Below are 12358 nucleotides of genomic sequence, written 5' to 3' on the forward strand. Positions count from 1 at the left end.
TTCAGTCCTTCGAGCTTTTTGACTTTGCGAGGCACCGTACGACCCGACAAGCGAAGTCATTCATGACAGTCACCTGACTAAAACAAATTCAACTCCAACATGCTAACGGGATACACTGGGCAGAGTACAGATGCATTTTAACTGTTGTTAAGTGAAGCGTTTACAGTATTTGTTGTGACTGCATGGGGAGATGTATATTGTCATCAATGAAGACCATTTGTGGTTAATCATACAAGCTAAGTGGATGAATGGTGAGTGATGTTAGCTAGGAAGTACTGAGGGAAAAAAGTAAGCTATATACATGAACACATTTGTTAAATATGCTGGCTCGTCATTTTATAATGTGAAGAAATGAATGTAACAACATTCATTTCTTTTCACTTTCGCTTTGTAGCTCCTCTGTAGCCTCTTCCAGACTGTGACTGTTGAACAATTCAAGAATAGAAAATGCCTCAATCAGCGGCTATCATCGGTGGGATCCAGCGACTGGTTCTGTACGAGACCAGAGCAGTAAGTCTTTACATGAGCCCTTAATGTCACCATTTCTTCACAAAGTCCAATTCACCTGGGCAGTTTACAACTACACGCGATGACAGTTCTTTAAACTGCGCTGTTTCTCCATTTTGCTAAGCTTCCTTAAGGAGTTTTCAGGAATAGTACTCCGGGTTTCTTGAAGTACATTCAAAACTCTTTAGATGGTGGTTGTCTTTTGTTGTGTCGTGTTGTTGTGCTGTGCACGCCGCTTCAGTAGTGTTGAGGTCCGGTGTTTTTGACGAGGCCTATTTATGACTGATGGTGTTCAGTTGTGTGTGTTTTCTATCTAGGGTCAGGTGAGTGTGTCAGGTGTTTGTGGGATTTTTTTTCCTGTTTCTTAAGGACGCGACTTTCAGATATTGTCTTCTGCTGTAGATATTTTTTAGGTCTGTCAGTTCTTCTTTTGTTCAGTTTCCTCAATTATTTTAAGCCACACTGCACAGCTCTTTAGCAATCATGTTGTTTGTGCAAAAATAGCTTGACTGGAATAAAATACTATCTTATATTTTGCATTTTTTTCAAGGTCTGGTTAAAGAAATTGAAATAAATTGTGTGTTTTGTGACAGAATGCAACAGTATTGATGTGCCTAAAGATACAATTTAAAATGGGTTCTTTACTAAGTTGTCTGTTATATGTAAATAATTCATTCCTTGAGTTGGGTGCTTTTTCTATGCTCGAATGATTCATAGGTCAAGTGGCTTAACAGACAAAAAAAATCTCCAGAAAATAGACTGAAAATGAGTGAAAAAGCAGCTGATGTCTAGAGAAGAACTTGAATTTGTACATTAAAACCTGGAGAACTATTGCTCAAGAAGATTTTTAAAAATGACAACATGTTTTCATCTGCTTAGAAGGAAAACAAATAAGGGGTGGCTGAAGGCTTTCAGACAAGACCATACTTAAGACATATGTGCTTAATGGGGAAATGCTCAAAGGTTCATAAAATGATATTGCTCAATTTTTGTGCCTAATACATAAATGTCACAAACTTGATATATATTCAGGACAATCACTGTCTTTGAAGTACCATGATAAAGACACTGTGGCACAACTGTTCATTTAAGACAGCCAAAACCTATTACCTTTTTTTTTAAAAAAAAAGTGCTCTCTAGTCTTTGGTTCAAGAGTTCTATAGTTGATCTGGGAAAATGTTTGGGACACTAGTGTACATGTACACTAGATGGCAGCAAAAGCTGCAGGTGACTATATGAAACCTCAGGACCTGACATCCATGAGGTCAGTAAAGAGCATGTGTGATAATTATCTGGACATTTAATTGGTGAATTAGATTTTGGCAGTTAAAATTAGTTTTCTTTAGCTTCTTTTGGCTGGAGTTTTTTTTTTTTTTTTTTTTTTAAATATTAGATGTATGTCCTTGAGAGGTAGAGTGTCTATGCTACTTTCTTTGCTGCGTATTCTAATAGTATCATGTTTTCAATTGTCGCTGCATTTCACCAGCTGTGATCATGCTTGGTTTAAATGTGTGTTTAAACTGGGTTTCGGTTTGCTGTTCCCATTTGCTACAAATATTTAGACACTAAGGCAAGTAAACATTTGTCTTATTTGATTTATAATTTCTTATTGAACCTCTGCTGAACAGTGCACGTGCAGGCTTTCTGTTACAGACAAAGAGGGTTAAATTAGATACTGGAAAAGGTGGAACAGGAAAAAAAAATGCTCTAATGGTTGCTGAGTGTACTGATACAGGATGTTCCAATTTAACACTCTTTAGTGGACTGAAAATTTTGGGCCATTTTGCAACCCTGAATGAGAAGTGTAATGACCTAAATTAAAGAAAGAAAGATGCAAGGAAGACACACATCTTGACAAAAAGAACATTGTAAAAATGTAACTTGTGATGAAATATGTGCTGTGCCTGCATTTGCTCTTCACTGTATGCACTCTTATTTCAATCTGTGTTTTTAAGATATCGCCTTTAGTTGAATACATACTTGAGTGTAATTTCACAAATTTCAGACACACTGATTCTTACTCGGGCTATTCACTGTGGAAATAAAATGTTTTATTATAGGAAAAAAAGAAATTCAAGTTTGACTTCAACAGTGGTGGTGCAATGCAGGAATCTGACTTGTCATTGGATTGATTCTATGTCTATTAAATACATATCTGCTCTTGGTTGAAGTCTGAATTGGTCCCAAGTCAACATCATCCAGGACAAAGATGCAGTCCACAAAGTTAGAAGACTGTATGCAAGATTCCCTCTATGCATTTATCACCACATGCAGCTGTGTAAGGTTAAGGTTGCAAAGACTCTTCTGATAATAGGCTCCAAATGCATTGCAGCACTCACTTGACTTGTCATTTTATTTTCAGAGGTATTTTTTGGTTGGGAGCAATCATGCACAGACCAAACATCGAGTCCTAAAGATTGACCGCACAGAACCCAAGGACCTCGTTATAATTGACGATAAGGTAAGTGACGACTTTCCACGAGTTAAATTTTAATGTATATTCTTATGTAATACACAAGAAACATGCCTAAGGGGGAAATTGTGCAATCACTCAGCTGATGTGAAGTGTGCTGCTGATGAGAGTTTGGCTGCGTTCATACCCTTTTCTTATTACCAGGATCTATGAGCTGGTTTTTGATTTGTTTGTTTGTGTTGCGGGTAATTATCCTTCTGATGCAATTATTATGAAGCATCCATTAATAAATATTCATCACCCAACAGTCTCATTCCAAAAGATATTAAAATGACATCAGAAAACTGTGTGTTTTCAATTTTATTGGCATTGTGTAGTATTGTACTTGGATGCATGGATAATTTAATAAGTTGCTAGGGAGGTTTTAAAGCTAGAAATACTCCCTCGTCTTTTAGTTTTTACATAAGAAGTGAAGACAGTGGAATAAAAGACTTTGATAGAAGTCCTAAATAAATTTTTTCCCCACAAGATAACAGAATGAGAATTATTGCAATCTATAGAATCATGCACTTAAAACAAATGCAGTAGCATACAGCACACAGTACATTACTACGTTTCTCTTTGGGGTCTGTGCCAATTGTAAAGCTTATTATGTAAATGAGATGGGGGTTTTTTGTAGATGAAATGCACGCAAAGCTACTCTTTAGTCATTTAACATTTCAGAACCAATGCAGAAAGCAGCCGATCTATTTTCAGACTAATTGCCTCACTGGCAGTCAATCTAATCCCTTTTGTAGAAATTTTGGGCCATTGATTAAACAGGGACTGTTATTCATTTACCTGCTATTGCACAGAAAATAAAGAAGTCTTAATAGTTCTGACTGAAGCCATTAGTCACCCGCAAGCAGCACATTTAAGTCACTTTTGTCAGAACACAGCTTTATATATTTTAGTGTTGATTTTTAGATGGAAATCAGATAGGATTACGTGGCTAATTAATAAACTAAACTTTATAAACTCTTCATCTAATGTGTATTTAATACAGTACATGCATGTGTGTGTTTCCAGCATGTGTATAACCAGCAAGAGGTAAGGGAGTTGCTGGGCCGCCTGGACCTGGGCAACCGGACTAAGATTAGTCAGAAGGGTTCCTCTGGCCTGTCCAGGACTGTCTCAGCTTTTGGCATTGTGGGTGAGTACATTTCCTCCACTCAATGGCAAAGCAACAGTCATTGCAGTTCAGAATAATGTGAGAATCTACCTCATCTCCAAAGTCTACAGTTGGGTGTGTTGGCCTAGTTTTTCCATTATTAATGCAAAATAAAAGAACACCTGGGAGTCTTTTGCAAACCACTGTAATAGTTCACAGCTTTTTCACATGTTTTCTGCCATTATGTTTTTTAACATGTGTAACACGTTGTACAAAAAGATCCGGCCCCCAAATGTTATTAATTTGCAATTTTTTCAATAGTGGCTATGTTTAAAAAGATAAAATAGAATTATGCAACACTTGATTGTGTTCCCGACCACTACTAACTCTTTAACACCTTTATGAATGTTTAATTGGGTACAAAAATGAAAAACCACAGAAAGAAGGTCCTGAGCTTAATTCCACCATCAGGCCGTGGTCTTTCTGTATGGAGTTTGCATGTTCTCCCCGTGTTTGCGTGGGTTCTCCCCGTGTTTGCGTGGGTTCTCCCCGTGTTTGCGTGGGTTCTCCCCGTGTTTGCGTGGGTTCTCCCCGGGTACGCTGGTTTCCTCCCACAGTGCAAAAACATGCAGTAGTGGGGATAGGTTAATTGGTCAATCTAAATTGCCCATAGGTGTGAATCTGTGAGTGCCTATGGTTGTCTGTGTCTCTGTGTGTTAGCCCTGCGACAGACTGGCGACCTGTCCAGGGTGTACCCCGTCTCTCGCCCTCTGACAGCTGGGATAGGCTCCAGCACGCCCCGCAACCCTGGAAAGGATAAGCGGAAGCGAATGGATGGATGGATATTTTACTTCAGCTATCCGAGACAGTAAAAGCACATCTGTGTTTTGTACGTTGCCCTAAAGACCTGATTACAATCCTAAACTGACTTTTTTCCCCCCTTATAAGCAGTTTTTTATTTTTAATTTTTGTTCCAAATAAACTACCTAGTGAGCTAGCTATCGATCATCATTTTTCACCTCAAATACCATCATATCATAGTACCCATAATGACAAAGTAAAATAAGTTTGTTTGAAACTCTTGCAATTGGGAAAAAAAATAAAATAAAACAAAAAGCAAAAATATAGAATGCATATAAATATTCACTCTTTGCCATCACAATCATCATGTTTTCCCTGATCATCTGTCAGATGTTTCTACATTTTGATTGGAGTCCACTTAAATTCAGTTAACTGGACATTATTTAGAAAGTCACACACCTGTCTATATAAGGTCCAAATGGCTGACAATGTCAGAGCACAAAACAAGCCACAAGGTCCAAGAAATTGTCTGACATCTGAGTCAAGAGTTTATCGAGGCACAGACCTGGGGAAGTGTACAGAAACATTTCTGCAGCATTGAAGGTCCCAGTGAGCACCGTGCCCTCCATCATTATATATGGAAGAGGTTTGGAGGACTCTTCCTAGAGCTTACTGCCCGGCCAGTCTGAGTGATCAGGGTAAAAGGGCCTTACTCAAGGAGGTCATCAAGAACCTGATGGTCACTCTGACAGAGCTCCAGCATTTCTCTGTGGAGAGAGGAGAACCTTCCAGAAAGACAGTCAGACCAGTCAGATCTGTGTGGTTGAGTGGCTAGACAGAACCACTCTTCAGTGAAAGACACATGACAGCCCACCTGGATTTTGCCAAAAGGCACTTGAAGAACTCTCAGACTGTGAGAAACAAAATTATGTAGTCCAATGAAACAAAGATTGAGCGTCATGTCTGGAGGAAACCAGGCACCACTCATCACCTGCCCAATACCATCCCTACAGTTAGCCATGGTGGTGCTGTGGGGGTGTTTTGCTGCAGTCAGGGTGGAGGGAAAGATGAACGAGAGATCTGAAAATGACTGTGCATTGATGCTCAACCTGGACCGTGAGAGATTCTGCAAAGAAGAATGGGAGAAACAACCCAAACATAAGTGTGCCAAACTTGTAGCATCATATTCAAAAAGACTTGAGGGTATATTTGCTGCCAACTTCAACAAAGTAGTTCTGTGGACATTTCCACAGCAGATTAGTCTGTCACCCTGACATAGACAGTTGTTTGTCGTCTGCTTGAATAATATCGATACTCCCCCCCACCCCCAACCCCAATGACATCTTTGTTCACAAGCCATCATTTTGCTATTATGTAATAAAAGTGTGATGTAGCCATGTAGGGTACAAAGTGTATTCTAAGAGGCCTTTTGCCCGGTAGCTTTCTTATTACAGTACAAAATGAATATGATTAGCGTAAGTATATTTTTATTCGCAGGTTTTGTCAGTCTGACCCATCTCCTCCAGGAAGAAGGACAGTATACTCATACAGGAACTCATAAGTGTTGTTTAATCTTACACAGGGTTATTGCTTCTCAGTCATTATGCAATTATGCAGAAAAAAATACAAAAACCTTTGATAATGTAGATACACTAGCACACCATTACTTTGAATCTGTCATGTGAACGTTCATGAGTGAAACAGAACTTCTTATTTCAAAGGTTTTACCTGATTAGTTTATGAAACGGAATATTTTTGGTTAACTTCAACTGCAGCGTTTTGCAGATTAAGTACAAGCCACTTCAAAGTATAACTTTAAGAGTCCTTAGTGTGTGTGTATATGTGTAGTATGTATGTTGCACTTACCAATTCAACACATTTTTTTTTTTCACCCAACTTGGATGTCAGGCCACTTTCTAGTTTGAAGTAACAAATTATTAAAGTTAGCTAATGTTAATTAACTTGTGACAAATTCACTAACTAATTATATAACTAATTACATACCACTACTTAGGTGGCATCATTTGCCATTGTTGGTTATCATTTGTCATTGATCAGTTATTTTAGATTAGTTGCTCAGGTTGTGTTTGTCTTCAAGTGAGAAGAAATCTGTTACACTACAAGTGAAGTGGGAAACTGTTCAGTGGGATTCTCAATATACAGTGGCTTGCCCCCTTGAACTTTTCCACATTTTGTCACATTACAGCCACAAACATGAATCAATTTTATTGGCATTCCACCTTGTCTTGGTAGGTTTACAGTTGTGCCATACTCCTTCCATTTCTGAATGATTGCTTGAACAGTGCTCCGTGGGATGTTCAAGGCTTGGGAAATCTTTTAGTAGCCTAAGCCTGCTTTAGATTTCTCAATAACTTTATCCCTGACCTGTCTGGTGTCTAAATCCAATCGAGAATCTGTGGCAGGATCTGAAAACTGCTGTTCATAAACGCTGTCCATCTAATCTGACTGAGCTGGAGCTGTTTTGCAAAGAAGAATGGGCAAGGATTTCAGTCTCTAGATGTGCAAAGCTGGTAGAGACATACCCTAAAAGACTGGCAGCTGTAATTGCAGCAAAAGGTGGTTCTACAAAGTATTGATTCAGGGGGCTGAATAATTACGCACACCCCACTTTTCAGTTATTTATTTGTAAAAAATGTTTGGAATCATGTATGATTTTCTTTCCACTTCTCACGTGTACACCACTTTGTATTGGTCTTTCACGTAGAATTCCAATAAAATTGATTCATGTTTGTGGCTGTAATGTGACAAAATGTGGAAAAGTTCAAGGGGGCCGAATACTTTAGCAAGCCACTGTAAGAACTGTATAAACTGAAAAAAATGAATTAATATCCAATTAAGTTAAATAACACTAATTAATCAAAAATATTTACATAGTGAAATTATGACTTTATGCATCACAATGTCATATACAAATAAATATATATCTTTGACTGCTATCAGTGCTATTGTGCCATATTTTCCTTTATCAGTTTTACTCTTTGTAAATATGTGGAATAAGAGTAGGAATTTGTATAAGATGTTTGATTTTAGCAGGGCAGCAGCCAGTGTTGTTTATACCTGAAAATATTTTTTAGCTTTCCTGTCTTCTCGCCACTGTTCTAGCTACATAAAGCTACTAAAAATATTAAAAAATTATCTTTAAAGCTCCAGGTTAGGTGGAAGATGGTGTCTCTTGTTTTTGAAAAATCCTTCTGGAACCGCAGGAGACATTATACAACTGTTCTTGAGGGCTGAGTAGCACTCTTGGCCGTGTGTCTGTATTGTGATCCTCAATTCATCCATTAACAAATTAGTTCTAGTAATAGTTTTATAATGAAGGGGAGGTATATTTCTAGCAGACACACTTACATAAACTGTGTTTATCTTTGTAAGATATTATTAAAAACATACAGACATTGTCTGCATTATTTTCTAAATGTCACAGATGGAAAAATAGCTCATATGATGCTGAAAGCAAGTCATTGACTGTGTTTGCATGATGTTTTCTGGGTCAAAATTTCAAAGCGTAAATGGAGCAAATTACATGGTTAATATTGTCAAATATGACACACATACATTCACTATCCACCTCCGCAAGTGGAGCTATTCACTTGTTTGTCCTGTCAAAACTGTAGCTGATTTGCTGGCAACAATAAAGTTGACCTACAAATCAACTTGTTTTGAGCCACACTACATGTTGCTGGAAAGGAAATTCCATTTGATGAGATTGTTGTAAAAGATTTAAAACTTGCCTTCTTTTTGCCAGGATTTGTGCGTTTCCTAGAGGGGTACTACATCGTGTTGATCACGAAGCGCAGAAAGATGGCTGATATTGGGGGCCACTCCATCTACAAAATTGAAGACACCACTATGATCTACATTCCCAATGACTCAGTCAGAGTTACACACCCCGATGAAGCAAGGTATTGTGTTACTCTGTCTCCCATTTATTACCTTGAGGCCACTCTATTTAAGTACATTACTGTATGATTTTATTAATTTTGAGTATGGAAATTTTCAGAAATAATAAAATATCTTGAAATGCATTTGTAGCAAAAAAAACCCAACAACAACAAAACGCTTACTCTCTTCTGCTCACACCCACAATTGTAGTCTGGCCAAAAATAGTGTTGTCATACAGAATGTGCCAAAATAGGAAAAAAACAACAAAAACCCCCACAAAACAAAACACAAAGGCTGACTCATCCACTACCAGTGGACAAGGACTGAAGCTTTTCTAATAGTGGCTTGAAAAAAAAAAATCCATGATTGCACACATGTACACAATTTTAGTGTGAAAACATTATTTGGCCACTTGACTGAGTATCAGGTATTTATAAACCACCCAAAATCCCCAAATTGTATAAAACAGTGGAAAGTATGACAAAAGAGGAAGAATCTCTCAAAGCTGAAGAAATATTGATGAGTGCATTGTTATATAGTATAATAATAGCATTCCCATTATTATATATACTATATATATTATATGCTAGTATGGTCACCGCTTGTCAAGTTGTAACTATTTGTTCTCTTTGATTCATTAGTTTAACTTTCTAGTGCAGCAATGCAAGTCTTGTTGCTTAGTAGCCATCTTGAAATACACCCAAACATTTATTTGGTTGTTATTTTGAGGCTCTGTCCAAGTTAACCACTGTTTTTGCTATTGCTGTGCATTTCAGTTCAGGAGTACCTGAATGCAGTAGATGCAATGATAGCTGTTACACTGGATGTGCAAATTAAAAATGTTTTTAAAAATAGATTTCTTCTTACAGGTATCTCAGGATCTTTCAGAATGTCGACCTTTCCAGCAACTTCTACTTCAGGTAAGACAGTTTGTTATTCCAAACTCTCACTATTAGAAGGATACAGTAACTTGTATATGCACAAATTATGTCAGATTATAAATGCTGTTATCAAGGGGGCTTTCAGCACATACCCTCTAGGCTTATTAGTACAAGTGCCCTTTGAATTTTACAATATCGCATCACACCAGACTAAACACGTGTACCGATGCCCTGCTCAGCTTGAAGGCTAGGAACAACTAAAAAGCATTTCTTGACCTTGTGGCCTTGGTTGGGAAAGGAACTCTGGCTATGGCCTGGAGATTTCATTTGATAATATGAATCATTTTCTAACAGTTTTTGCAGTATTAAAGATGATAAGAGGGGGGAAAACCCTTTCCAGTGAGGAAAATTATCTCAGAGGTTTGAAATGAGTGATTTGCTAATCAATCAAGATTGTACTTGATTCGTATGACTTTGCTTTTATGCTCTTTAGTTACAGCTATGACCTGAGCCACTCACTGCAGTACAACCTGACTTTGCTGCAGAGACCTTATGAACAATGGTCTTCAGCAGCTTCCTCTACTGAGGAAGAGGTACACACACAGAGCAAGCAGGACAGCTTTGACATCTTTGAAGATGAGGGTTTGCCTACAAAAGGTGAGAGGAGTTTATCTATATTCCTTTCATTTCTTTTCTTCATTGTATTGGCTGGGGAGGAGCTCAGTAGGAGACACAAAACTATGATTTCAATCTGGAGATGGAATACATGTTGTACCTGAATTATATACAGTTGGGTCCATAATTTGTTATTTATTTATTCAAAAAATACTGTGGTAGTGTACAGGGGTAAAACCACAAAATATATGGAATTTGCATATATGATTGCTAGTGAAACAGCATTACTATTGTTTATTGGTAGTGTGTGACTGCTGATAGAAGTGGAAGAATAAATTGTGAATTGTACAGGGTTTTACTCTCTGCTCAGATTCAGACACATGCTGCAAAACTGATCAGACTGCAAATGGTTAATGATCAAAAAAGTATATTGCTGAGAGTTTCTCAAGCCAAAGAAATAGGATATTCTTCAATGGACAAATCAGTCAGCTGATCTTAACCCAAGAGAATATACTTTCCAGTTATTGAATACAAGTCCAAATGCAGTGAGACACAGCAACTTAAGGTGGCTACATTAAAACCTAACATACCATTAAACCTTTAAAGTCACAGATACTCTATTTGGGAAATACTTTTATATTCTTTGACACATGATTCGTGCCATTTATGACATATTTTGTAGTATACCAGTCGATAAAATTAATCAGTTATATAACTATCACTAAATATGATCTTTATGGTCTGATGAGCGTGACTGATACCAGTCCAGAAAAATGCTTCAGTCTTCTTTTTTTCTCTCTACAGTGGTTTATGGCCTTTACAACGAGCCTTACTACAAATATGTGTGGAACGGGAAGCTCCTGGAGCGAGTGAAGGACATAGTGCATCATGACTGGCTTATGTATATAATCCATGGGTTTTGTGGCCAGTCCAGTATCCTTTGAGCATCAGCTGTTTATAGAATTATTTAGTGTTTCCTTTTTAATTGCCATGACACACTTGCTATGCTTTTTATGGAAACCATAAAGGAATATCCTCAAGGTTAGTACCTTTAGTGCAGCGGTCCCCAACCCCCAGGCCATAGACCCGTACCGGTCCGTGAGTCATTTGGTACCGGGCCGTGAGAGTTGAGGCTCGGGTGTGAAATTTATGGTTTTCAGGGTTTTTATTGTTAACTCGGTTTCCCTGGGTCTTTTCCCGTGTTATGTGTCTTATTTTGAAAGGAATATTTTTTTCGTTACCATAGTAACCAGAGAGCATTAAGGGGCAGAGAGGAGGATGTTACTCAATGTTGTTGGCACATTTCACAATTGCACAATTACACCGTGAATTTGCGCTTATTATTGTATTTACAAAATACCACCGTTTTTGTCTTGGTCGTATAATTTTATTTTGTTGTATTTATCCGTGACACCTTAAAGGTCGGTCCGTGAAAATATTGTCTGACATTGAACTGGTCCGTGGTGCAAAAAAGGTTGGGGACTGCAGCTCTAGTGCGTTCTTTTAAGTAATAAAGTTAGTGCCATGTTGAGACTTTGTTGGGGTGCATCTGTCAGCAGTGATCATTTTAACCAACCACATAGATGCAGCTGCATGCCAGGGAGTCTGTGTCTTTGATTTTCTTTTTTTCCCTTTTTGTCACAGCAAAAAGAACAGGGAACTGCTGTTTTTTTTTTTTAATTTATTTTTAACGGTAAAGGATTGCTTATTTGAAAAATTAAGTGAATAACTGATTACTCCATGTGTGAAACTACACCCAACACCACAGAAGACTCTCACATTGTTATCCTTTGTCGATACTTCTCATCTCTCATTCGCAGCACCACTTGTTGAACTGTGCTCAGCCCCCACCAGATCACGTGGATCACACTGTGAGAGAGACTGTGTGATTCATCACAGGACTGCACAAGCAATTATTTGGTTTTTAGGGATTTAACAAAGCAAATATCAGAGCGTATCAGGTATGCATACACGGGCACTTTTAGAAGTGCTCGGGCTGTTATCTGCAGGGAGAAACAACACTGTGCATATTAAACAGATGAGTTACACGTGCTTCTTTTTGGAGACGTGCCTGTGTTTTGTATGAAT

The 12358-nt window shown here is 38.0% G+C and overlaps 1 protein-coding gene across 2 annotated transcripts in view; it reads left to right on the forward strand.

Moving 5' to 3' along the window:
* The first annotated feature begins 28 nt into the window (after positions 1–28).
* The window catches only part of fig4a (FIG4 phosphoinositide 5-phosphatase a), a 62316-nt gene continuing 49986 nt past the window's right edge, over positions 29–12358 (forward strand). For both annotated transcript variants that reach the window (XM_084952144.1, XM_084952145.1), the window contains exons 1-8: positions 29–251; positions 395–510; positions 2870–2968; positions 3989–4112; positions 8638–8794; positions 9644–9694; positions 10149–10312; positions 11075–11203. In XM_084952144.1, coding sequence (XP_084808270.1) covers positions 448–510; positions 2870–2968; positions 3989–4112; positions 8638–8794; positions 9644–9694; positions 10149–10312; positions 11075–11203 — 787 coding nt within the window. In that variant the 5' untranslated portion in view covers positions 29–251; positions 395–447. The remainder of the gene's footprint in view (positions 252–394; positions 511–2869; positions 2969–3988; positions 4113–8637; positions 8795–9643; positions 9695–10148; positions 10313–11074; positions 11204–12358) is intronic.

This window comes from Perissodus microlepis, chromosome 15 (assembly GCF_051167445.1).
Source record: "Perissodus microlepis isolate ML-2025 ecotype Zambia chromosome 15, ASM5116744v1, whole genome shotgun sequence".
Classification (NCBI taxonomy): domain Eukaryota; kingdom Metazoa; phylum Chordata; class Actinopteri; order Cichliformes; family Cichlidae; genus Perissodus; species Perissodus microlepis.